The 27,473-nt window shown below is 40.0% G+C and overlaps 4 protein-coding genes across 4 annotated transcripts; all 4 read left to right on the top strand.

Annotated features, from left to right (window-relative positions):
* Window positions 1-463: 463 nt before the first annotated feature.
* LOC138176609 (protocadherin gamma-A4-like) lies at window positions 464-5,253 on the top strand. Its single transcript, XM_069107391.1, has one exon. It carries the CDS (start codon window positions 717-719, stop codon window positions 3,180-3,182), a length of 2,466 nt encoding a protein of 821 aa, XP_068963492.1. The 5' UTR covers window positions 464-716; the 3' UTR covers window positions 3,183-5,253.
* Window positions 5,254-8,889: 3,636 nt separating this feature from the next.
* LOC138176605 (protocadherin gamma-B1-like) lies at window positions 8,890-14,669 on the top strand. Its single transcript, XM_069107388.1, has one exon. It carries the CDS (start codon window positions 9,353-9,355, stop codon window positions 11,831-11,833), a length of 2,481 nt encoding a protein of 826 aa, XP_068963489.1. The 5' UTR covers window positions 8,890-9,352; the 3' UTR covers window positions 11,834-14,669.
* A 501-nt stretch (window positions 14,670-15,170) lies between these two features.
* On the top strand, window positions 15,171-20,767 carry LOC138176603 (protocadherin gamma-A10-like). The gene has a single exon (XM_069107386.1). The coding sequence runs from the start codon at window positions 15,373-15,375 to the stop codon at window positions 17,806-17,808; it is 2,436 nt and encodes an 811-aa protein (XP_068963487.1). The 5' UTR covers window positions 15,171-15,372; the 3' UTR covers window positions 17,809-20,767.
* Window positions 20,768-23,076: 2,309 nt separating this feature from the next.
* LOC138176601 (protocadherin gamma-B5-like) lies at window positions 23,077-25,814 on the top strand. The gene has a single exon (XM_069107384.1). It carries the CDS (start codon window positions 23,308-23,310, stop codon window positions 25,792-25,794), a length of 2,487 nt encoding a protein of 828 aa, XP_068963485.1. The 5' UTR covers window positions 23,077-23,307; the 3' UTR covers window positions 25,795-25,814.
* The last annotated feature ends 1,659 nt before the right edge of the window (window positions 25,815-27,473 follow it).

Genomic DNA, 27,473 nt, shown 5'->3' with positions numbered 1-27,473 from the left:
CCATTTTAGTTGGGCAACTCAAAACTTAGTAGGATTCATTCTATAGAAGTCAAAAAACCTCATCATTCATTCTCTAGTTCTTGAAGCAAATGATCTTAGCTTCACCTCTTAGAAATCTCTTCTGTGGGAATATTGTAGTGTGTGGTGGAGGAGAGTTTGGGGGGTCTTGAGTGTTGCCAGTTATCTTACATTCGGTCTGATAATGAGTAATGAGGAAAATTGGACAGCCAAATAGAAATGGAAACGAGACCTTAGCATCTCTTGCCTAGCTCTAAAAATTACATACGTGTATATATGTGTGTATATGCATATATATACACACTGTCAGGAAGTCTTTCGTGAAATTACAGAAATGAAGCCTCTAGATATGATTCGTTTCAGAGAAATGGGAAATATCAAGAATAAAAAAAACATTTGTATAAAATGTTACTTAGAGATGGTGTAGTAATTAATTAGGACTCTGGGCGCCGCTGTTGACCAATAAGGGAGAGAAATGAGAAATGCAGACAGATCCCCAACTCAGCCCTCTCCGGTTCAAGCTACACAGAGACCCAGAAGCTTGAACACCCTCAGAAGCTGTACAGAAGCCCTGCTGACTAGACGTTTGGCTTTAGGATTCTGGTGAATGTTATTCCTTGCGACTCAGAGGACACAAGACTCCGTTCGGATAGACAGACTGAAAAGATACTTAAGGAAAATTTCTTAGCGAGAAAGTAATGGCGGCTCGGAGGAAGCGTCAGAACTGCAGTGGGAGAGTCCTGTTTTGTTTTCTCCTGGGGACGCTGTGGGAAGCCGGGTCCGAACAGATCCGCTATTCGATACCGGAGGAGATGGACAAGGGTTTTTTCGTGGGTGACATCTCGAAGGACCTGGGATTGGCGCCTTGGGCACTGTCAGCGGGTGGAGCCCGCATAGTCTCAAGAGGTAAGGAACTGCATTTCGCTCTGAATGTCAGGAGCGGCAGCTTAGTCACCGCAGACAAAATAGACAGGGAAGAGCTGTGTGGGAGAGCATCTGTGTGCACTGTAAACATAGAGATTCTGCTAGAGGACAAAGTGAAAATTTATGGAGTAGAAGTGGAAATAACTGATGTTAATGATAATTCTCCCCGATTTGAGACAAAGGAAACGGAAATAAAAATAATCGAAAAGGAAGTGTTAGGAACAAGGTTTCTTCTTCCTGAGGCTTTTGATCCTGATGTCGGAGTGAATTCCCTCCAGAAGTACCAGCTGAGTCCTAACCATCACTTCTCTCTGCATGTGCAGAGAGGAACCGACGAGGCTAAATACCCGGAGCTGGTGTTGGAGAGGGCCCTGGACCGGGAGGAGGAGCCTGTCCACCACCTCATCCTCACAGCCTTGGATGGAGGAGATCCGGTCCGCTCAGGCACTGTGAACATTCGTGTGACCGTCCTTGATGCAAATGACAACGCTCCGGTTTTTACTCAATCTTTGTATACGGTCAGTGTTCCCGAGAATGTGCCTGTGGGAATGTTGCTACTCACAGTGAACGCCACTGATCCAGATGAGGGCATCAATGGAAAAATGACTTATTTTTTCAGGAAAATAACCCAAAAAACTTCCAAGGCATTCCAATTAAATTCTTTGACTGGGGATATAACAGTATTGGAAAATCTAGATTATGAAGAATCTAGTTTTTATGACATAGATATAGAAGTCCGTGATGGTCCTGGACTTTTGGACAGAGCCAAGGTTATGATCAAAATACTGGATGTGAATGACAACGCTCCTGAGGTCACTGTCACCTCCGTTACCAGCTCAATCTCCGAAAATTCTTCCACAGGATCGGTGATTGCCCTTTTCAATGTGCACGACAGAGACTCTGGGGAGAATGGTCAGGTCACGTGTTCCATCCCAGAACACCTGCCTTTCAAACTTGAAAAGTCCTTTGGGAATTATCATAGTTTGGTGACCGACAGAGCCTTGGATCGGGAGCAAGTCTCCACATACAACGTCACGGTGACAGCCACAGATGGAGGGGATCCTCCTCTATCCAGTGACATTCACATCTCCCTGCACATAGAAGACACCAACGACAACCCTCCGGTTTTTGTCCAGGCATCCTACTCAGTTAATATCGTGGAAAACAATCCCAGAGGCACTTCCATTTACTCTCTGACTGCCCGAGACCCTGATAGCGAGGAAAACGGTCGTGTCACTTATTCCATTACAGATGACTTGGTACATGGTGCACCTTTCTCCTCCTATGTTTCTATTAACTCTGAAACTGGCGTTCTCTATGCTCTTCGCTCTTTTGATTATGAACAGTTCCGAGAACTGAAAGTAGGAGTGACAGCCAGGGACTCTGGAGACCCTCCTCTCACCAGCAACGTGTCCGTGACTGTGTTCATCCTGGATCAGAATGACAATGCCCCAGAAATCCTGTACCCAGTCTTCCCCACGGATGGTTCTACAGGAGTGGAGTTGGCCCCTCGTTCTGCAGAGCCAGGCTACCTGGTGACCAAGGTAGTGGCAGTGGATGCAGACTCTGGCCAGAATGCCTGGCTGTCCTACCGCCTGCTCACGACCACAGAGCCTGGGCTCTTCTCCGTGGGCCTGCACAGTGGTGAGATAAGAACAACCCGAGCCTTCATAGACAAAGATGCCCTCAAGCAGAACCTTGTGGTGAGAGTCACGGATAAGGGAGAGCCTCCTCTTTCTGCCACTGTCAGTGTCACAGTGGTGGTGGCTGACTCTATTCCTGAGATGCTTTCTGACCTCAGCAACCTGGCATCCTCAGAGCCTCCCAAAGACTCTGATCTAACCCTCTATCTGGTTATTGCAGTGGCTTCAGTGTCCTGTCTCTTCTTTTCCTTCATCATCATTTTATTGGCTCAAAGGCTTTACCATTGGCAAACCTCTAAGATATTGAACTCCACAAATGCCCCAGAGTTTGTGGGCATAGATGGAGTAAGAGCTTTTCTGCAGTCATATTCTCATGAGGTTTCCCTCACCACAGACTCTAGGAAAAGCCAGGTGATGGTCACTCAGCCTAACTATGCAGATACTTTAACTATGCAGAAGAACTGTGAGAAAAAGGAGTCTCTATTAATATCTGATGAGTCAGTTCTCTGTAAAGAAGGTCATTCATTCATTCAGGTAAGCTTGTCTTTTCCTGATAAATTTGTTCTGAAACTGTTACTTCATATACATGGAGTATGAATTTTCAATTCTACATTTGCTCCTCATATTTTAGAAATTAGACATAATTTAGCAATGCAAGAATCCCTTTTGCACATTTGAACTACATATAAATTCTGTTTGAGCACTTTTAGTGACAAAGGGTTTGATAGTTCCACAAAGTCGTCGATATGGAATACCATTAATTAGTTTTTGTTCACTGTTCCAGATAGATGAAATATTTTTAATTCTAATTTGCTGCTTTGTTGTTCATGCACTGAGAGGCAATATTTCATCGTGGAAAGTAAGTCTGTCATATTTGTAGTTAGGAGAGACCCGTGTTCCCAAGGTGGAACCACTAGACTTATCGAAGTTTCAGTTTTCTCAGATGTAAAATATAGATTATATCACATTTTGTACCTACTCCTAAAGGTAGTTGTGAAGAGCATATGAAATGATGCATTTAATGTACTTTATACACCCTAAGGCATCATAAAACTCTCATTCTCATTATCAATGATCATTTTTAGAGTTTTGTCATATGAAAAACAAACAACAAACATGACTTTGCACCTTAATCCGTGTTGATAAAAATATTGAAAAGAATATGACTGTTGTGGGAAGAGAAAGGGAATGATAGTCAAATGCAGTTCTGTTCTTTCCATCCCACTTTCCTCACCCAGCAAGTGAAGGAGTTTAGCTATTTGGTCTTTGAAGTCATTTCTAGCTTTAAATAGCCTATGATTTCTATGTCAGAAAGATCAGATACTTCCTTTGCAATGTAAATGGCATATGATGGTACTAAATATAAATACTGGGAGATCCAAGGCTCTTTTCAGCTTCAAATAAAGTTACTTGTCAGAAGGCTAGTTTAATATCTTATTAAATCACTTCACCTTGAAATAATGAAAGGAATGGAAACAAAAGAGCATCTTTATTGGAAATTCTATCCAATTAAAAGGAATTGTGTTCATTTGCAAATGTTCCACAAATCCTGCATTTAGTGAATGTGAACTATATTATTTAAATATACTTTTCAAATTTAATTCCATGGGTTACACTTTTAAATGGGAAATCAGTCCAGGATGATAAATTCTCAAGAATGAAATTCTTAAAACACAAAGAGAAACAATCTTGGAAGTTTTTTTTTTAATGAGTGTTGTCTGAAGATGCCAATATGCTTGCTCAGAGAAATCATAGAGAAATTTGAGTGTCTGTGTTAGGATTTTGTAACTTAGGTTTTTTTAATTTGGTTTAGGTTGGGTTTTTGGTGAAGCAATCAAGGTTAAGTGACTTGCCCAGGGTTGCATGGCTAGTAAGTGTAAAATATCTGAGGCCAGATTTAAACTCAGATCTTCCTGACTCCAGGGCTGGTGTTCTATCCAATGCACCACTTAACTGCACCCCTAAGATTGTTTTAAAGGATGCAGAGGAAAAAGAAGCAGGGATAGGTAATGATGGGCGAGTATAAAATCTAGTCATGGTTTTGTAAAAGATTACCAAGAATTGCAAAGGTCAGTGTTATTTGAAGCAAGAAGGAGTATCAAAGAATACCCCCAAAAAGCTCTTTCAAAGCTATTGAAAGAAAACAGATCAAAGAAAGGGTCAAAGACGCAACACTGCCTCTTTTGGTGGATGTGGTGGTGTTGGTGATGATGATGATGGTGGTGATGATGATGATACTGATAACGGAGAAAGGCAGAACTACTCAGTTTTTATTTTGTTAATTTTATTTGACAAGGACAATAGTTTTTGTACAGAACAAATATGATCTAGATGAATTATATCGAAGGGTAATGAAATACTGGAAGCTTTAATTGCTGAAAGATCATGGAAAATGGGAATGATCCCCTCTTCTCTAGAAAATGGAAAAAGACAAATGTTTTGTTTTTCACAGTGAAAGGGAGGAATAGATGATGTACTGTGTGCTAACTACAGGTTAGTTAGCTTGACTTCAATTCCTTTCAAAATCCCAAAATCTTTAATGGACGGTGGTTAGTGAACATCTTAAAAAAAAAGCAAAGATCGGCAAAAAATCAACATGGCTCCAACAAGAACAACTCAATCACATTAATCCCAATTCTTTTTTTGATGGACTTGAAGGGCTGACACACAGAAAAATATATTGAATATGAAGCATAATGATCTTAGCTTGAAGTTAGGGGAAAACTTTCCAGAAGAGGAATGGGCCACATTAAGAGGTTACTACTCACTACTGGTCTTCAAGCAAAGCCTGGATGATGACCTGTTTGATATTGTAGAGGCTTTACTTTTTTTAGTTATAGATTGGACTACTTAGCCTCTGAGGTCCCTTTCAACTCTAAGTTCTTTGATTTTGTGATTATTCTATTATTTTTGGAAGGAATGCATTTTATTTTTAGAAGACAACTCTGTTATCTTTAATTATTTATATATTTTGAATAAAGCCGTATGGATGAGGAAGTAAGTGAAAATTATTTGTTTTAATTTACGTTTCAGATAAATTTATTTTTTACTGATGACTTTTCATTTTTATGTCACATTCATTTCTGAATGTACCTCTTCTCCTTCCCTATCCAATAGACCTTTTCTAAAAACAAATATTTTGAAGTGAGAAACAGAAGAACAAAAACTAAGCAAGATCAAGGATAGGACCCGTATTATCCTTTATGACATGAATTAAATAAGGGCCCTCTCCCCAAAGAACACTCTTTAAAATTTGTCCTGACATAAAAGAGAGCTCTGATGAGATACCAAGTGTGTATGGATACACAGGCATTGGACAAGAGTTTCTCCCCAGTGAGGAAAAACCTAAACCCTGTCTCTTTAGAAGTTGACCCTCCTTTAGTCTGTAAAAGTGGATAACAGAGGTTTCAAAGGTCTGATGACTTATGCTAAATTCCCTATCTTTAGTCCCCTACCTCTCTACAAAAGGACTGAGATGTATTTCCTCATCTCTACTTTGCTATAAAATTTGGCCATTATAGCTACATAGCATTCAGTTTCTTGTTTGAGTGTTTGTTCTTTCCATATACGTTGTATATATTACTTTTATTAGTCATTGTATTTATTACTTTTCTAGTTTTTTTCTTACTCCATAATGAAATTCTTAATTCCAAATTAATGTGCTCCAGAGATTTACTGGTATTGTGAACTGGAATACTCTATAATGAAACTTTTAAATACACCATTGTGATTCTTAGAAATAAATCATCCTTGTACCAATGATTCATTTTAATCACCATAATTCTCTATGATATATAATCTTGACAGAATATAAATTCCTTGATATCAGGAACTGTTTCACTTTTGTTTTTGTGTTCCTATCCTCTAGCACAGAGTCTTGCCTGAGGAAGATGCTATGTTTGTGAATTGAATTATAATGACCAGCCATTGATTTATTTTATACCATGTTGTTACTATTTAAAAAGCTTAAGCCTTCTCTTAAAAATGTTCATTTCAGTATCTACCATCTTATATCATATTAAATTTCTTGGAGGATGTGGGGTTCTTGTGGAAAGTTTCTCAGTCTGTAATGTTTTTGTTTATTTGAGTAGGTCAAAGTTAAGTCTTGGGGTAGTAAGGCAATAACATTATTGTAATTTGTTCTAGTGTAGTCTTCTGGCTTTCATTCATCTTTGTTTATGGTCTGCATTAATCTTAAGAGGGGGAAATTATTACTTTCACTTCTAATTTTACCTTATGCTTTCTATGGTCTTTGTTTTATTTTTATTTTATATTTTTTAAGCAATCGGGGTTAAGTAACTTGCTCAAGGTTACATGGCCAGTTACTTCTGGGCGTGGTGCTAAGTATCTGAGCTCAGATTTGATCCCCAGGTCATCCCGACCCTGGAGCCGGTGCCCTTACTCGCTGAGCCACCTGGCCTCCCCCTTTGTTTTATTTTTAGAAAGTCACAATGCAGCTTACTGATTCCTTCAGGTGAGGAATATTGCTAACGTTGAAATAGATGTTGAAGGTTAAGTTGGTCTAGGTCTTCTGGTTCAAAATAAAAAATTTCTCATATAAATAACCAAAAAGTTTCCTCTATATTGTGGAAAGTAACATGACACATTCTAGTTGGCTATCATGTCTTTTTGTTTGGAAAAGAGATAAGATGTTTGCTTTTTGAGAGATTATCCACTCTCTTGGGCTTCTGGTTGCTGCATTGTTTTACATAGATTGAACTTCCTTTCAAAATGGTGACAATCCTACTCTGTGTCTGTCTTTATCCATTTCTAATTTTCAATGCCAATAGCTTGTTTTAACAGGTCAGTTTAGTTGTGGGAATTGAATAAAGATTTTCCCTTTCGTGTGTGTGTGTGTGTGTGTGTGTGTGTGTGTGTGTGTGTATCTTTCATAATTCCTTTATGTACTCTTCAAAGAGGAGACCTACATTATTCCATCTTCTTTTCTTCTGGTTTCATATGTAATGAATGGGTCAATATTGATGTTATAGTTCACCTAATATTACCATCGTTTTGATCGTTGTACTGAAATCTCACATTTCCAGTTTCGAGAGATAAATTAATGTTTACAGATAATCTATAAACTACTTAGTTATCAGCATCTCTACATCGCTTTTATGGTACTCTAAAAGTCACTGAAGAAGTAGAAGGAAACCCATCCAAGACGGGAAGCCATTTTGATGAATAGATCAATTATTTAGTGAGATGAAGGGACAACAGATAGACAACGTATTGTCCTACTGCACACTGAATATTAAAGGACCCAAAGCAAAAAAAAAGGAACCATTTTGTTTAAAGCCTTTCTGTAGGATTCGAGAAGGGAAAGGAGTGGATGAAAATCACAAGGTAGAAAAATATGTGGATGGATTGCAACATGTGACATTAGAAGGAGCCCTCATATTGGGAATCTTAAAGAGGCATTGAAGTATTGATTAAGAAACATAATATAAATAAATGGCATAAATGGAAATAGTATTCAACTAGGAAGGGTTGTGTTTTCTTTGTGGTAAGCATTTGGCAAGTGTTTGAATGAAAGAAACAATATGTAGGATGAATAAAAGAAGGAAATAAAAAAAACTAAAGAGTTGACAAAACCTAACTTACACTATATAAAGGGAGTGGATTAAAATAGAAGCAAGTTCTGTGAACACATTCTCAAACAAACACATCAATCTAAAATTTCCTGAAAACAAATTCATTGAGGAAAGGGAAAATGTGTAAAGAGATAGGGGAAAATTTTCGAAATGGCTGAAGGTAGCACTTCCAATCCCTATTTTTCAGATTTACTAAGTATAGTATATACATTAGAAGCAGCCCGGCTAGTAGATGGAGAGCTATACTCCAAGTCAGAAAGACCTGGGTTCAAGTCCCACCTCTGATACATACTGGCTGTGGATACTAGATAGATCATTTAAATTCCCAGTGGTCTAAGCAAATCTCTAAGACCATTAATTACAGAGAAGATGGAGACCTGCATTGTTAGACCGTCTTTCCTTACCTAATTCCTACAATCTATACCAAGGAAATCACTGTCCAATCCCAAATACATACATGATCTTATTTTATCCTCGTGGTGACTCTAGCTTGGTATTACTAGCCACATTTGACAAAATTATAAAACTGAAGCTCAAAAAGATTGTGATTCGAGGCAGCATGATTCTGTAGAAAGAACGACAGATTTGGCTGGCTTCAAATCCCAGTCTGCCATTTGCTAGCTGCATGACGTAAACAAATAGTTTAAATCTCCGTGAGCTTCAATTTCCTTATCTGTAAAAGCAAAATGTTGAACTAGAAAACGTTATTCTGTAAGGTCGGTTCCAACTCCGAATTTTTAACACTGTGAGCTAGCATCCTATGACTTGCCTGTAGCCAATAAGACTAAAAGCAAAATTTCAACTCAGGTCTCTCCCGAATCCAAGCCCTGCATTCTTTCTATGGGATCAGGCTCAAAACGAGCTTTATTCAGCAGTGACTTGCTGAAATTCTTTGAACAGACACAGGGCGCCGCTGTCGGCCAATGCCAAGTCAAAAATAAAGGAGATCCCCTGGAGCTTCCTATACAGCTATTTTCTGCACAGTCACAAGAAGCCCATCCCAGAAGAGAGTCGGAATCGCTGCTCCATAGATTCTGCCCCAGAACACGCTGTTTCATCTCACAGATAATAGAGCCATTGCTTTTCTTTCTCATGAACTTTTACACTCCAGTAAATATTTGAAACAAGGCTTTTAGAGGAGTGGAGAAGCATCGGAAACTGAGAGCTTGAAAGATGGGAAGGATCACTGAGCGGAGGGGCCGGACCTTGTTTCTCTTCTTGGCCTCTTTGTTCTGTTCCGCGCTTTCCGAGCACATCAGGTACTCGATTCCTGAAGAGATGGCGAAAGGATCGGTGGTGGGGAACCTCGCCAAAGATTTGGGGCTGGAGGTCCGGGACTTGCCGGCTCGGAAGCTGCGGGTGAGTGCTGAGAGGGAATATTTTAGAGTGAGCAAAGAGAGCGGGGACTTACTGGTTAACGACAGAATAGACCGGGAGGAGATCTGCGGGAAGAAGCCCGTGTGTGCTCTGGAATTTGAAACTGTGGCTGAAAATCCTTTGAACTTTTTTCGTATAACTGTAGTGATTGAGGATGTTAATGACAATCCTCCACGATTCAGTAGAAATGTAATAGACTTGGAAATCAGCGAGATAGCGCTGCCTGGGGCGACGTTTGCATTGGAATCTCCTCAGGACCCAGATGTAGGTGTGAATTCTCTGCTGCAGTATTTTCTAAGTCCGGATTCCCATTTCTCTTTACTGCCAAAGGAAAATCCAGATGGCAGTAAATACGCAGAATTAGTATTGGAAAAAACACTGGACAGGGAAAAGCAGAGTACCTATCACTTAATCTTGACGGCTGTGGATGGTGGGGTCCCGGTTCGAAGTGGTACAGTAGAGATCGGGATCAACGTTACAGACGCCAATGATAATTGGCCGGTCTTCAGCCAGGAAGTCTACAGGGTCAGTCTTCGGGAGAACCTTCCTGTTGGGTCCTCTGTGCTTCAAGTAACCGCCACGGATCAGGACGAAGGGAACAATTCGGAAATCACTTACTCTATCCGCACAGTGGAGACACTGAAACACCTGTTCAGACTGGATGCTAAAAGTGGAGAAATATCAACTCAAGGAGTACTTGATTTTGAAAAGGGAGAAGGTTACACTATTGGAGTAGAAGCAAAGGATGGAGGAGGTCATACTGCTCACTGTAAAATTCAAATAGAAATTCTAGATGAGAATGACAATGCCCCTGAGGTGACCTTCGCCTCAGTATCCAATCACATACCTGAAGACTCCATGCCTGGAACTGTCGTAGCCCTGATCAAAACAGTTGACCCAGATTCAGGAGTAAATGGTGAAGTGTTTTGTCGTGTAGGCGATAATGTTCCATTTAAAATATCCTCTTCCACCAATAACTTGTATAAATTAGTGACGGATGGTGCCTTGGACCGTGAAGAGACCTCGGAGTATAACATTACTATAATCGCCACAGACAAGGGAAACCCACCGCTTTCCACCAGTAAAATTCTCACCTTGCTCATTACAGATGTCAATGACAATCCCCCAGTTTTTCTCCAACCTTCCTACGTAGTTTACGTTCCCGAAAACAACCCCTCTGGAGCCTCTATCTCAAGTGTCTCAGCCACTGACCTGGATCTGGAAGGAAACGGCAGAGTGTCCTATTCCATTGTCAACAGCGACCTGGAACCGCTCCAGCTGTCTTCCTACGTTTCTGTCAATAGTCACAGCGGGCATATCTTCGCGCAGCGCTCTTTTGACTATGAGCAGATCCGCACTTTCGAGTTAACTCTACAGGCCCAGGATGCTGGCTCTCCTGCTCTCAACGCCAATGTCACTGTGCGAGTGTTCATCGTGGACAGCAATGACAACGCCCCAAATATCCTCTACCCTGCTCTGGGGCCAGACAGATCGGCCCTTTTCGACATGGTTCCTCGTTCAGCTGAGCCCGGCTATCTGATCACCAAGGTAGTGGCCGTGGACGCAGACTCTGGACACAACGCCTGGTTAGCCTATCGCGTGCTGCAGGCCACAGATCCTGGACTTTTCAGCTTAGGACTTCGCACAGGCGAGGTTAGGAGTGCTAGGGCTTTAACTGACCGAGATGCTGTCCGGCACCGCCTGCTGGTCTCCGTGCAGGATGGAGGTCAGCCCCCTCTGTCGGCCACTGTGGTTCTGCACCTGGTCTTTGCAGACAGTCTACAAGAGGCTCTACCAGAGATGAGGGAGGAGGATCCGGCTGCCTCAGACTCTCAGTCTGAGCTACAGTTTTACTTAGTAATAGCTTTAGCCCTCATCTCCGTGCTATTCCTCACCACCGTAATGCTCGCCATTGCCCTTCGCTTAAGAAGGTCATCGAATCCTCCAATACTGAAATGTTTTCAGGTGGATCTTTGTTCTAACACTGGCCCCAATGTCCCTGCAAACTACAGTGAGGGGACTTTACCGTATTCTTATAATCTATGTGCTGCTTCGGAAGTTGGAAAAGTGGAATATAATTTTCTTAAACTGACTGGAGAAATGGCTCCCCTGCAAGATTTACTCTCTAATGATCCCTCCATGGTCTTAAGTACCAGTGATGAAAACAAAAAGGTCATCTCTGACTTGGTTATCTCTTCTCACGTGAGTTTTTTCAACGCTTTTTTTATGTTAATATTTTATATCAGTTACCTAGTTTTAAAAATTAGAACAGTGTAATCCTTCCTGTTCTAAGAAAACATCTGCATTACCTACTCCCATTTATAAGGTAGTATATTCAGGTACTTCCACTAAAGCCATGTCATTAAGTTCTTGAAAACTATGCCCTAGGAAGACAATCTCACAACTTGTGGCCAGCTTGAAGCCTTAGACTGTATTTATCGTTAGAAGTTTTAGTTAAATTCAAAGGTTTTTTTAACTTTTAATTTTTTTAATTTTAGTTTAATTCAGAGAGCCTCGTTACTGGCTCAAGTTTTGTATAATTAATTGTTTTATCACACCGACTCTCCGCTGCTATCTACTATGTCTTAGAGGAGTTTCTAACTTCTGGAGTGGGAGGAACACTCATACCCAGGAAATCACAAGTCCTTGAAGTATTGGTTTATGTGTATTCTTTGTAGCAAAATAACAAATAAATTTTGAGAAATCAGAGCATTCCTTTAATATTCTAGGGTCTTCCCTATTTCAACATATGTGCTAGTTAGACTTTCATCAAGATCGAAAAATAGTTTCCAATCGAAGTTCCTGCTATAAATTTTGTCAAGGATACCGGCTGGGGTTTACTGCCTAACTTATTTTAAAATTATTACAAATCTTACGCCCCCCACCCAATATCGTGCTTAGAATTGCAATCCTCCCCTCTACCAATGAATTCATGATCAAATATTCTTGGAACAGTATAAGGAAATGGTGTCGCGATTATTCATGTTCTGCTCAAACTCTTCTTTTGAACAGATACTATTGGAAATATTAAGGTCGTGGCTAACATAGAGATAATGAAGTCTGAATATTTGGGAAGTATGAACAGCATGTTTAATTTTTTCAGGTCTTTTGTCTAAGTTAATGTAGTGTAGAATTGATTGTAATTTTATAAGTCATCTATTTTATATCCTCTAGTTTAGCAAACTTAATGGAGATGTTCATTCTCTTCATCACAAAAATTCTGTTTCTTGTGAATAGTTTTGTCACCATTACTAAAGCTTAAGGGAAATTCCCAGAATATGCTTCTTCTTTTGGAAAATATCTTGGATGGAGAAAGATCTATAATATTTTCAGGTTCTAAGGAATACAGAGTGCAAAAATGGGCATGAGAATATACAAGCTAAACAAAAAAAAAAAACCCAGCATTTTTAAGAGAATTGAGGGTGTATTTAAGATACAAGATAAAGAAGGCATGTATTATAATGTTCAAACAAATCAATTTAATTGACATAATACAATACAGCGGCAACTGCAGTCAAGGTGAATAAAGTGCTAGTCCCAGAGTCAGGAAGACTTGAGTTCAAATATGACCTCTGGCACTTACAAGTTGTTTGACCCTGGGCAAGTCACTGAACCATTGTCTTTTTTAGTTTTCTCAACTGTAAAATGGAAAGAATAGCACCTACCTCACGGAGTCGTTGTGAGGATCAAATATGATCCCTCTCCAATTTTTAGATCTGTATTAAACAGCAAACTATGACTAGTATTTTCTCAAGTAAAGTCAAAGGGTAATATGAAAACCTCAGGGAAAAAAACTCTACTTCGTGAAAAAGAGGTGTCTTTCTTTTCCTCTGTCACATAAGTCGTTGTTCAAGAGAACATGGGGGGATTGATTTACATTATGAATTCCTGGAGTATTCCTAAAGAGTCTCAGGATGAAGAATAAGAACACGAGAGTCCCAAGGAAGAAAATAGAAATAACCACAGAAAAAAATGAATTTTAAGGTGAAAAAGAATCCAGCATTCAACTAGTCCAATCTATGTGCAAAACGGAATTCCAATTACAATATATTTTACAAGTGATCATTCAGCCTGTGCTTCAAATATCCAATGAAAAGGAAAGACAGCGCATCCCAAGTTTACCCACCCCACATTAAACTAGCTTTAATGATTAAGAAGTTTCTCCTGGTATCAAGCCTAAATTTGCATCTTCAGAGCTTCCACCCATCGTTCTGGCTTCTGTCATCTGTAGTTAAACAGAATCAGTCTAATCTCTCTTCTATAGTACAATCTTTCAAATACTTGAAAACATCTTTCATGATTTCCCGAGTCTTTTCTTCACTAGAATATATTCTAATTACTTCAACTGAGCCTAGAGTCCAGGCCCTTCACCATCCCAGTTGTGAGTTCCTCTGGATTTTTGTTATTGTTCAGTTGTGTCCAAGTCTTCGTGACTTCATTTGGGGTTTTCTTAGTCTGATATACTGGAGTGGTTTGTCATTTCTTTCTCCAGCTCATTTTACAGATGAGGAAACTGAGGCAAACAGAGTTAAATGACTTGCTCAGGGTCACATAGCTAATAAATGTCTAAGATTGAATTTAAATCCTGACTCCAGACCCAACACTCTATCCACTGTCACCCAACTGCTCCTCTGAACACTCTAAAGCTTATCAATGTCCTTCCTAAATCATGACGTCAAGAAGTGAACACAATGTTGGAGATTGTGGTCTGAGCAGTGGAGAGCACAGAAGAATTTCGCCTCCTTAATATTTCTCTTAATGTAACACAAATTATTTTGGCTGTCACATCATACATGGCAACTTCCTATTGAGTTTGTTTATATAAATGTAGACACACATATATGTTTACGTATGTATATATATAACATAATATATACTCAACTTGCAATATACCTAGATCTTTTTCAAACTGCTATATAATCATGCCCTAAACCATCTTGTACTTTTGAAGATGATTTATTGAACCAATTATAAGACCTCCTACGTGTCCTTATTGACTTTTACCTTCCTACATTCAACTTAATGCCTTAGTCCTGTAAAGGTCTTTTTGGATCTTTACTTCATCCTAGATCAGGTTAGGTGTTCTTCCAGCTTTGAGTCACCCGAAAATATGAAAAGTATGCTATCCTGGGGCGGCCGGGTGGCTCAGTGAGCAAGAGCACTGGCTCCAGTGCTGGATCCAGGATGACCTGGATCAAATCCGGGCTCAGATACTCAGCACCACACCCAGAAATAACTGGCCGTGTAACCTTGAGCAAGTCACTTAACCCCTATTGCTTAAAAAAAAAAGTATGCTATCATATCTTGCCTTTACTTAAGTCATTGACAAGAAATGTTAAACAGCTCATTGTTAAACTGGTTTAGCCAAAAGAAAGGTAGAGAGTGTTTTTAGAGGGAAATATCCACAAATACTTACAACGAGCTTTGTATCGTCGCTGCATTTCAGATAAGAAGTGACAAAGATATTGTTTTTTAATTATGTTTAAAAGAAATAAAAGGTTTTTTAGAGAACGAAGATTTTGAACAATTTCCTTTACTTGGTGGTGCGGTAACAGTTTGAGACTCTGGGCGCCGCTGTTCACCAATCAAGGAGGGAAGCATATGGAGAGATCCATCAGGACCATCCCCGCCCTCCAGCTTCTAAGACACCAGCGAATCAGACATAGAGGTTCCTCGGAAATTCCGCCCCCGAGTCCTCTGAACTCAGAAATTCACAGGTTAACGCTTATCGCCTCACTTATGAGGAACCCACTACTACTCGGAATGTAGCTCTCTAGACGGAATACACAAAGCAATTCGGCGGCGGCGTTGCATCAATGGCGGCTGGACAGAAGCTCGGGAACTGCAGAAGGCAAGTCATTTTTCTTTGCTTTCTCCTGGGGTCGCTTTGGGAGACAGGAGCCAGGAAAATCTTCTACTCGGTGCCCGAGGAGATGGAGAAGGGCTCTTTCGTGGGAGACATTGCCAAGGACCTGGGGCTGGAGCCTCGGGAGTTGTCGGAGCGCGGAGCTCGCATTGTGTCCCGAGGTAGAACTCAGCCTTTTGCACTGAATATCCGAAGAGGCAGCTTAGTCACAGCAGACAGAGTAGACAGGGAAGAGCTCTGCGGGCAGAGCGCACAATGTATGGTAGGTTGTGAACTTCTAGTTGAGGATAGAATGGACCTATATTCCATAGAAGTGGAAATCAAAGATATAAATGACAACACCCCTCGTTTCCAGGCAGAAGAACTAGATGTTAAAATTAATGAAAATGCAGCCCAGGGAGCGCGGTTTGGACTTCCCAGTGCACGGGATGCAGATGTGGGCGTGAACTCTCTCCACAACTACCAGCTGAGCCCGAGTAATCACTTCTCCCTGTTTGTGCCAACGGGAGATGACGGGGCTAAATATCCGGAGCTGGTACTGGAGCAGGCGCTAGATAGGGAAAAGGAGCCGCTTTACCACCTCACGCTCGTGGCCTCGGATGGGGGAGACCCAGCCCTCTCCGGCACTGTCCGAATTCGCGTGATTGTCTTGGATTCGAATGACAACGCGCCAGTGTTTACTCAATCTAGTTATCACGTGAGTGTTCCAGAGAATGTGCCAGTCGGAACTGTGCTACTCCGAGTGAACGCTACTGATAGGGATGAAGGATTCAATGGAGAAGTGACATATTCTTTCCAGAATCTTAAAAGACCAGTTTCAGATATTTTTTACTTAGATTCCCATAAAGGAGAAATAGTAACTAAGCAGTCGTTGGATTATGAGAAAACTAAGCTTTATGAGTTAGAAATTCAAGCCAATGATGGACCAGGGCTCTCTGGGAGAGCAAAAGTGGTTGTTAAAGTCGAGGATGTGAATGACAACGCACCAGAATTGACAGTCACTTCTTTCACCAGCTCAGTCCCGGAAAACTCTCCACCTGGGACTGTCGTTGCCCTTTTCAATTTACATGACCGAGACTCAGGGGAAAATGGTTATGTTATTTGTTCCATCTCGGCTGACCTGCCTTTCAAACTCCAACGCTCTCTTAATAGTTACCAACGTTTGGTGACTGAAGGAGTTCTGGACAGGGAGCAGGTCTCCGAATATAACATCACGGTGACAGCTTCTGATCAGGGTACTCCTCCTCTTTTTACAATTACTCAACTTTCTCTGAGAATTACAGACATCAACGACAACCCTCCCAGCTTTAATCAAACATCTTATTCTGTCTATATTCTGGAGAACAACCCCAGAGGCTCATCTATCTATTCCATGACTGCCCGTGACCCCGATAGCGAAGAGAATTCCCATATCACTTACTCCATTGAGGGTGACATTCAGAGAGACTACGTCTCCATCAACTCAGAGACAGGAGTCCTCTATGCTCTTCAATCCTTCGATTATGAACTATTCCAAGATTTGCAACTACGAGTAATAGCCCGAGACTCTGGGGCCCCTTCTCTCAGCAGCAATGTTTCTCTGACTCTGTTCATCCTGGATCAGAATGACAACGCCCCAGAAATCCTGTACCCCACTTTCCCCACGGATGGCTCCACTGGAGTAGAATTGGCCCCTCGCTCTGCAGAGCCAGGTTATTTGGTAACTAAAGTGGTGGCAGTGGACAGAGACTCAGGACAGAACGCTTGGCTGTCTTACAGTCTCCTCAAAGTCACTGAACTTGGGCTTTTCTCAGTGGGATTGCACACAGGGGAAGTCAGGACTGCCAGGACCTTTGTAGACAAAGATAGCCTTAAGCAGAAGCTGGTGGTTGCAGTCACGGACAATGGGGAACCCTCTCTGTCTACCACAGTCAGCATCACAGTAGCTGTAGCTGACAGCATCCCTGAGATATTCTCAGACCTCAGCAACCTAGAAACTCCTAAGTCCTCAGATGATTCTAGCCTCACGTTCTACCTGGTCTTCGCTCTAGCTGCTGTGTCCTGCTTGTTCTTCATTTTCATCATTGTCTTACTGACATTCAGACTGTGCCAGTGGAGGACATCTCGGCTGTTGGAGACAACTAATGACTATGTTGGAGGTGTCCCTGACACTCAGTTTGCCGGGATCGATGGAGTGAGAGCTTTTCTTCAGACCTATTCCCACCAGGTTTCACTTAGCACAGACTCTCCAAAGAGCCAGTTTATCTTTCCCCAACCCAACTATGCAGATACTTTTCCAAGTATTCAGAGCTGTGATAAAAAGGAACCTTTATCATCAGTCCGAGATTTGCAGGACTGCAAAGACGAAGAATCTGCTTTTGTTCAAGTGAGTTTAACTCTTTCCTAATCTCTGCTCTGAACGAAAATATATTCCTGGGGGTTCTGTTTGCCTTTCTCCCTCCCTTCCCCCTTTGGAGATAAGATGGCTAAACTTTTCATTTGAAAGATATTTAAAAGTATATTGGGGGGGCAGCTAAGTGGTGCAGTGAATAGAGCACCAGCCCTGGAGTCAGGAGGACCTGAGTCAAATCCGGCCTCAGACACCTGACACACTTACTAGCTATGTGACTAGTTAAGTGACTCGGGCAAGTCACTTAACCCCAATAGCTTTGCCTTCCCCCCTCAAAAAAAGAGTATATTGGATTTGGTTTCGTTTACTGTCCTGCTCATGTTTAAAATATGAACCACGTAGGATGACATTCTTTATGGTTTTATTTGTTTGGTGGATGAGACCTTTTCCATGTTATTTATCCTATGCTTCCATTATTTTATATTTTATTTTATTTTCACTTCATTGACATCTTTTGTTTTACATCACATTTGTTCATTAATATATTCCTTCTCCTCATCCCTCCCTAGAAAATCAACCCTTGTAACAAAGGGGGGGGGGGGAACCAAAAAGGCAATATAAGAAAGCCAATAAGCTCACCAAACCTTTTTGACAATTCATGCAATATCTCATGCCCACAATCTCTGCAAAGAAGGGAGGAGGTTGCATTTTCTCAATTCTTTTCGAGGGCCAAATTTGGTTATTTACTGATGGCATTTAGTTGCTCCTTTTGTTTTGTTATTTCCATCTGTTTTGTAGTAGTCATTGTGCATATTGAATTCCTGGTTCTGATTACTTCACTTTGCAACAATTCATATGTTTTCCCATACTCTTTGAATTCTTCATTGTCATAAACATATGCACCTTATTTACAAATGAGTGGGGTTTTTTTACATTCATTTTTATTTCGAATTCTAAACTCTCTCCTTCTCTTCAGTCTCTACCCCTCCCATTGAGAAGGCAAACAATATGATACTAACTATACATGTGAAGTCATGCAAAACATATTTCCATATTGCATGTTGCATCCCCCCAAAAGCAAGAAGAAGCAAAAAAATGAAAAATACACTTCAATCTGCATTCAGAGTTCGTCAACTCTCTCTTCAGAGGTGGATACCATTTTTCATTATGAATTCCTTGGAATTGTCTTGGATCATTTCATTGATCAGAATAGCTAAGTCTTTCACAGTTGATCATTGTTACGGTATTGCTGTTACTGTGCACAAATCATCTCCCAATTCTGCTTACTTCACTTTGCATTAGTTCATATAAGTCTTCTCAGTTTTTCTCAAACCATCCTCCTTGTTATTTTTTACAGCATAATAGTATTCCAACACCACCATATGCCAAAACTTGTTCAGCCATTCCACCATATATGCTTATTCCCTCAATTTCCAATTCTTTGCTACCACAAAAAGAACTTCTATAAATATTTTTGTACACATAGGTCTTCCCCTCCCCCCCTTTTTAAATTTCTTTGGGATTCAGACCTAGTAGTGTTATTGCTGGGTCAAAGAGTGTGCACAGTTTATAGCTCTTTGGGCATAGTTCCAAATTTTTCTGCAGAATTATTAGACCAATTCAAAATCCCATCAACAATGCATTAATGTACCTATTTTTTCCCAGAATCCCTCTAGTTTCTGTCATTTTCCTTTTCTATCATGTTGGCCAATCTGATGGGTGTAAGTTATTTTAATTTGCATGTCTCTTGTTATTAGTGATATAGAGCATTTTTTCATATGACTATTGATAGCTTTAACTTCTGAAAACTTCCTGTTCAGATCCTTTAACTATTTATCAATTGGAGAATGGTTCTTATTTTTATGAATTTGGTTTGGCTCTCTATATATTTTAGAAATGAGGCCTTTATCAGAGAAACTGCTGTTAAAAAAAAACAATCTCCCCAAGTTTCTTGCTTTCCCTCTAATTTTGACTGCATTGTTTTTGTTTGTGCAAAACCTTTTTAATTTAATTCAATCAAAATTATGTATTTTATTTTCCATGATCCTCTCTATCTCTTCCTTGGTCATACAATTTTCCCTTATCCATAGATCTGACAGATATTTTTTCCCATGCTCCTCTAATTTGTTTATGTCATTCCTTATTTCTGAATCATGTACTCATTTTGACCTTATCTTGATATAAGTTTATGCCTAGTTTCTGCCAAACTGATTTCTAGTTTTCCCAGAAATTTTTCTTGAATAGTGAGTTCTTGACCCAAGAGCTTGGCTCTTTGTTTTTTTCAAACTCTAGAGTACTATAGTCACTTACTTCTGTCTATTATGTACCTAATCTATTCCACTGATTGACCGCTCTATTTCTTAGCCAGTATTAGATTGTTTTGATGATTACCACTTTGTAATAATATAGTTTGAAATCTGGTACTAGTAGAATTTCTTCCTTTTCCCCCCATCGATTTCCTTGATAATTCTTGACCTTTTGTTCTTCCAGGTGAATTTTGTTATTATTTTTTCTAGCTCTATAAAGTAATTCTTTGGTTGTTTGATTGATATGGCAGTGGATAAGTAAATTAGGTAGAATTGTCATTTTATTTTATTGTCTTGGCCTACCCATAAGCAATTAGTATTCCTCCAATTTTTTAGATGTCTTTGTGTGAAAAAAAAAATTTCATAATTATGTTCTTATAATTTCTGTGTGTGTCTTAACAGGTAAGACCCCGTGGCTGTAGTTATTTTAAAATGGAATTTCTATCTCTTCCTGCTGGGTTTTGTTGGTAACATAGAGAAATGTTTTTAATGTATGTAGGTTTATCCTGCAACATTGCTGGTTAGTTGTTTCAACTAGATTTTGAGGTGATTTTCTATGATTCTCTAAGTATACCATCATATCATCACAAAGAGAGATAGCTTTCTTTCCTTTTTACTTATTTTATTCCTTCAATTTATTTTTCTTATTGCTGTAACTAGTATTTATAGAAGAACATTGAATAATAAAGTGATAATGGACATCCTTGCTTCACCTTGATCTTATTGGGAAAGCTTCTTATTTATCTCCATTACAGATGAGGCTTGCTCTTGGTTTTAGATAGATACCATTTATAATTTTAAGATGAGCTCCATTTGTTCCTGTTTTTAACAGAAAAGGGTGTTTTATTTTGTCACAAGTTTCTCCTGCATCTATTGATATATTCATGTGGTTTTTGTTGTTTTTATTATTGATATGGTCAATTATGCCTACAGTTTTGCTAATATTGAACAAGCCCTGCATCCCTGGTATAAGTCCCAACCAGTCATAGTGTAGGATCTTTGTGAATCAATGAATGATTGAATGTGTTCATAAGTCTACTTGATTACTAATTCATGTAAGAAGCATATGTTAAACCTGCCTAAGTTGTACAAGGTCACTTAATTTTTACAACCTACTTTTCTGAGTAGAATTTCAATTGCATGACTACAGAAAGTTAGCAACATCTGGGCAAATTCCCAGGCTAATTCATAAGAAGCTTGGGGATAGGTCTAAAACAGATTCTTCATCTGAGATTCAGTACAGAGCTATTTTGAAGGTCTTTATCAGTCTTCTAAGCTTCTCAAAAGCAAGTATTTGCATATCTCTTATCTCTCAGTTCCTCCTAGATGCTGTTATCAGTGTATGGTATATGTCAATATTTGAAGAAGGTGTACATATTGATAGATATTCAAGAAAGTATAACTGTAATGATATTCGGTCAAATAAAAAAAGAAATCTGACCAGAAAGAAAAATAGCTTATCAGATGGTTGACACTTTTTATTTTATTAGAAAATGAAGAGAAGGAACTTAATGTGGTGACGTGTGTATTTGATTACATCTTGTCATTTATATACTTGATACTGTTAAAAAGAAAGTTTGATGTTTTTCTACACTTTTTAGTGTTAACTTTGAGTAACACTGTATATACATGATGCCTGAAAGATAAGATGATTCAGTTGAATCAGTCAAATAACTCTTCAAATCAATGAAAATAGGAGTCAAAACTTGATGCTATTTAATTGTGTATTCATACAGTATTTGCATGTAATTCAGTGACTGACACAATATATATTGCTTTTTATCTATTAGTTATCCCTATGATCTCAAAAAGAACACAATTTTGTGGGTCTTCTGGTAATTTGATGTAAAAACAATTGCATTTCTCTGTCTTCTTTCATAGTAAAATGAATTGCAACCTTGTTGTAGTGTCTGAGGATGGTATCACTTGTGGGAAAATCTTATGAAAGTTTTCTTGGAGTTTAGAAAATTCCTGACAGACTGAGAGAAAACCCCAAAGAGCTCCATAAATTTAAAAAACAAAATAAGTATTCAGTGTAGAGAAGGTAACTCATTAGATAAACTGCCTTCATGCTTTTTGACCCAATACAGAATGGGCAGGCTAATAGCTTTCTTTAGAGCACAAAAATGGGCCAAATAAACTTGCAGTGATCTTGATGTTCATATCATTCTATAAGTGGCAAGAATAGGAATTAGAAAGCCCTTATTCAGTGAATTCATACCATCGTGCCTAAAATTATTTTTAGGAGCTTAGAAAAGTTGGATGCCTTCCTGTTGTCACTTTAGGATTGGTGTAGGTACTAAGAAATAATAGAAATTGTGCATTCAAACATGAAGAGAGTCTTTTCTTAATTGAGAACAAAATGTGTAGAGGGATAGTGAAATATAGAAATCATATGTGGTAACCATAGTCAGCATAGAGAAGCTAGAGTGCTTTATTTTGAAGCTCACAACTTTGTGAGATAAGCGCATTATTATACCCCTTTAAGGAAACTGAGACTCCGAGAGTCTTTTGCTAAGTCACAGTTGCTTAGTTCTTGAGATATGATTTGAACTCATCACTCTATCCACTGTGACATGGTTTTCAATTTAACTAGGTTAAGAAGCCTTCTATGAGATTTCGTCAGTGGGTATGCACTACAGTAAGTGTGTATTATTTCTGTATGTAATTAAAGTAAAAAATGGTGGGTGATGCTCAAGAAACTTTGCCCTTGAAACAAAGGCAAAAATCTATTGAATGTATTGGAGCCGGAACCAGAGGTTCCTTAACGAAAAAAAAGAAGAAGAAAAACCGCTGGTGGTTCTTCTGGTGCTCTGGAAAGAATTCAAAAAAGTATGTAGAAACAAAATTAAGGATTTGATATTTCAAAATCTTAAATGGCTACATGGGGCAAAAATCTAAAATAATTTTTAGCTGGATATGCTGAATCGAAGACTGTAGTTTCCACTAAGGACTCTGAGTGCCGCTGTCGTACAGCACAGAAGCAGAGCTGAAACATTTCCCTTTGTGGGAACTTCCTGCTGGGCGATTCTCTGCGCAGTCACAGAGATCACATCTTAGAAGAGAGTCGGCATTTAGTCCCTGGCGCTGGCTACACCGGACACCCTGCACAGATCATCTCCACACAGAGTAAGGGTATTCACCCTTAGCCACAGAGACATTTAGAATCCTGGTGACAACTGGAAACTCGAAACCAGGCTTTCCTGAGTTGGAGAGAAAGCTGGATAGAGAAAGAAGAGTGGAAAACCAGATGGGCAGGGTACTGAAGCCGCAGGTACTGTTTCCCTTCTTGGTGTCTTTGTTCTGCCTAGCGCTTTCAGAGCAAATCCGCTATTCTATTCCAGAAGAAATGACTAAAGGGTCTGTGGTTGGGAACCTAGCTAAGGATCTGGGATTGGAGGTCCGGGATTTGCAGACTCGGAAACTTCGGGTTAGTGGGGAGAGAGAATACTTTACTGTAAGCGCCGAGACCGGGGAGCTAGTGATCAGAGAAAGAGTAGACCGAGAGCAGATATGCGGGAAGAAGGTTGTGTGTGCCCTCGATTTCGAAACAGTCGCTGAAAATCCACTAAACTTTTTTCACATAACGGTGGAGATAGACGATATAAACGACCATTCGCCACAATTCAGTCAAGATGCCTTTGATTTGGAAATAAGCGAATCTACCCTGCCAGGGGCCAGATTTATCCTTGTAACAGCACAGGATGCAGATGTTGGCATCAACTCTCTTCAAAAATACCACCTCAGTCCCAACACTGATTTCTCACTAGTGAATAAGCAGAATAAAGATGGCAATAGATATCCAGAACTGGTATTGGAGAAGTCCCTGGATCGTGAGACGCAAAGTTCTCATCAATTGTTCTTGACTGCTGTGGACGGTGGAGAGCCTGCTCGAAGCAGCACCGCTCAGATCCGGATCAAGGTCACAGATGCTAACGATAATGCCCCAGTCTTCAGCCAGGACGTCTACAGAGTCAGTCTCTCAGAGAACATTCCCCGGGGCTCTTCCGTGCTTCAAGTGATGGCCACAGACAAAGATGAGCTGGTCAACGCGGAAATCACCTTCTCTTTCCGGAGCACGGGTGAAGGCTACTGGCACGTATTTGATCTAGACGTTAAGAGCGGGGAAATTACAACTGCAGAGAGTATCGATTTTGAAAAAAACAAAGACTATTCACTGGTGGTGGAAGCGAGGGATGGTGGTGGACTGGTTACACAGTGCACAGTTGAAATTGAAGTTTTAGACGTAAATGACAATGCTCCAGAGGTTATATTACAATCCACAACGTCTATAATTCCAGAGGACATTTTGCCCAACACCGTGATTGCATTGATCAAAACACGTGATAAAGACTCTGGACACAATGGAGAGGTCTCTTGTAAAATAAAAGGTAATGTCCCATTTAAAATATCATCTTCTTCAAAAAACTCTTACAAATTAATGACAGATGGGCCCCTGGACAGAGAACAGATCCCAGAGTATAACATCACCGTGATCGCAATAGACAAAGGAAGCCCCTCTCTATCCATCAGCAAAATCATCACTCTGGTTGTTGGTGACGTTAATGATAACCCTCCTGTTTTCCTACTCCCTTCTTATGTCGTTTATGTCCCTGAAAACAACCCCTCTGGGTCCTCCATTGCCGGAGTCTCGGCCTCTGACCCAGACCTAGAAGAGAATGGCCAGGTGTCCTATTCCATCATTGGCAGTGACCTAGATCCTGTGCCACGATTCTCCTATGTGTCTGTCAGTGGCCACAACGGGGACGTCTTTGCTCAGCGCTCCTTCGACTATGAGCAGATTCAAACCTTCGAGGTGATTCTTCAGGCCTGTGACTCAGGCTCTCCAGTCCTCTGCGCCAATGTTACTCTGCAAGTGTTCATCTTGGATGGAAATGACAACGCCCCAAACATCCTCTACCCTACCATGGACCCAGACGGTTCAACCCTCTTTGACATGGTCCCTCGCTCAGCTGAACCAGGCTACTTAGTCACTAAGGTGGTGTCGGTGGACGCTGACTCAGGACACAACGCATGGCTGGGCTATTATGTATTGCAGGCCACGGATCCGGGGCTCTTCAGCCTGGGGCTTCGCACAGGCGAGGTCCGGACAGCGCGGGCTTTAACTGACCGAGATGCAGCCCGGCACCGCCTGCTGGTCTCCGTGCAGGATGGGGGGCAGCCCCCTCTGTCGGCCACTGTGGCTCTGCACCTAGTCTTTGCAGACAGTCTGCAGGAGGCGCTGCCTGAGATGAAAAATGAACTCTCTGATATATTAGACCCTCAATCTGAGTTACAGTTTTACTTGGTAATAGCTTTGGCTCTAGTCTCAGTGCTATTTCTTGTCATGGTGATTCTGGCCATCACAATGCGTCTTCGGAAATCCTCCAGTCCCAAAGTGTGGAGTTGTTTCCAGCCAAATCTTTGCTCCAAGTCTGAACCAGGTCTTCCCACAAACTACAGCGAGGGTACTTTGCCTTATTCCTACAATCTCTGTGTGACCACGGACCAGGGAAAGACAGTATTTAGCGTCCCCAAATGCAATGGTCCCTTAAATCCAGGACAAGATCCCCCTTCCTTTCATTCATCTCGGCCTTCATATCCACTTTTTGGCGTCAGCGATTCAACTTCCTACCCTGATACTCTAGTTATGGTGAGCTTTCATTTGACTATCTTTTATTTTTCATTGTTGTATTCAATTTCCACATTTCCTCCTAAATATATGTCATTACCATAGTTTGCAACGCATTTCAGGAAAGTCATAGCCTATCACAATCTAGTATTCTTGATTTTTCCATTTAAGTCTTCAAAGCATTTTGTTCTCCTTTCCAAAGCTGAGCATTTATTTTATATACACACCCACCTGAGTGTGGGCAGTTTGAAAATTCAAGAAATATGGTAATACTTGTCTTGGGATCTTGAAGGATGGCTCTCTCCTCCTCCACCACCTAGTCTTATTAATGTGGGAAAATAGCTAGTGGTTTTTAAGCAAATATTATATACCCAAGCAGATTGTGGAGGCAGGGAAGGTTTAACAGGAATGTCAAAGTATGATTAAGCATCTTTCTTCTCCTTTAGCTCCTATCCCTTTCTATCGTTATAATAACTAAAGAAAGAGACACTTTGTTCTGTATTCTCACTTACTGAATCTATGTCAGCTTGCTGTTCTTCAAGTTTGCTCTGTGCAAAAAACACTGCAACTTTTGTCTTAGCCAAAATCAATCTCTTGTCGAGCCTTGGTTTTACTTAATTGCTAGATGAAAATATTTCTATGAAGGAAAAACAGAATTATTATGTTTCTATCAATATACACAACTTCCTACCCTCATTTCCATTTTTTTCTTTCATTCCACAAGCAGAGTTTTAAAAAAAAATCACTATTATCTTGTTGCTTGGAGACCAAAACCCCTTGGACTAGAGTAATTCGGACTATAATTTCTCCATTCATTTCTAATACATACCCGAAGTCATCCTCTACCTTCACTTAATGCTAAGATTCTTTTTCTATTAGTTTTTTGCTCAATATGACTTTCTTATGAACTGCCTAAAATAGAACACAAATTTTCAATAGTAATCTCAACAGAAAATAAACAATCTTCATTATACATTCTTACAAGTAACAGTAGAGTTTGGACACATAGTGCTTTTCCCTCCTTTAAAAAATAGGTTTTTATTGACATCTTCTGTTTCTTACACCATCATAGTAATCTCAAGTATTCCTCCCCTCTCTCTTTTAGAAAGTCAACCCAAATAACATTTTTTACATAATTCTTTAATACTCATTTTGTGTGAGAGTATCAAGTATATGTGATTTGTATTCCTTGCTAGAATTATTGAATTCCATCAGTTTGATAGCTCATAAGATGAACTACCAATAAAAGTGTATTTAAGCAAAGCAGCATGGTATAGTAGCTAGCATAAAGGTGTCAGAGTATAGAAGACATGGGTTCGAATTCTGCCTCTGATCTATACTGAATGTGTAACCCTGAGTAAGTCCCTTAACCTCTCAGTGTCTCCAGACAACTCACTAAGACTATAATTTGCAGAACAGCTGTGGTAAAGGGAGTTCCCTACAGAAAACGAAATGTCAGGTTCAGTAAATTATTTAGAAGTAATCTTCCACGTTGCGGCTCTCAATGAAAATTTGGGATTGCAAGAAGAGGAAAAAGTGTACTCTATATTTTCTTGTGAAAAATTATTTTAGAAAAAAAGGACAGCCATAACAAAACTGTCCTCCAAACCATATTAATATCTGAGAGTGCTGGTTAAATGAAATCCTTAAGTACAAACCTGTGATGTCGTATATTTAAGAAGAATTGCATTCTTTTATATGCACATACTAAGACCGCAGCACCTAAAAAGGGTTGGAATACTTAAACTACTACTTCCGAAGGAGACAGGAGAGTAAAGTATAAG

The sequence above is a fragment of the Petaurus breviceps genome, unplaced genomic scaffold, assembly GCF_028583685.1.
Source record: "Petaurus breviceps papuanus isolate PSGF00001 unplaced genomic scaffold, PetGlider_PUasm1.0 90035, whole genome shotgun sequence".
Lineage (NCBI taxonomy): Eukaryota > Metazoa > Chordata > Mammalia > Diprotodontia > Petauridae > Petaurus > Petaurus breviceps.
The sequence above is the reverse complement of the archived record's forward strand: the minus strand, read 5'-3'. Positions and strand labels throughout refer to the sequence as shown.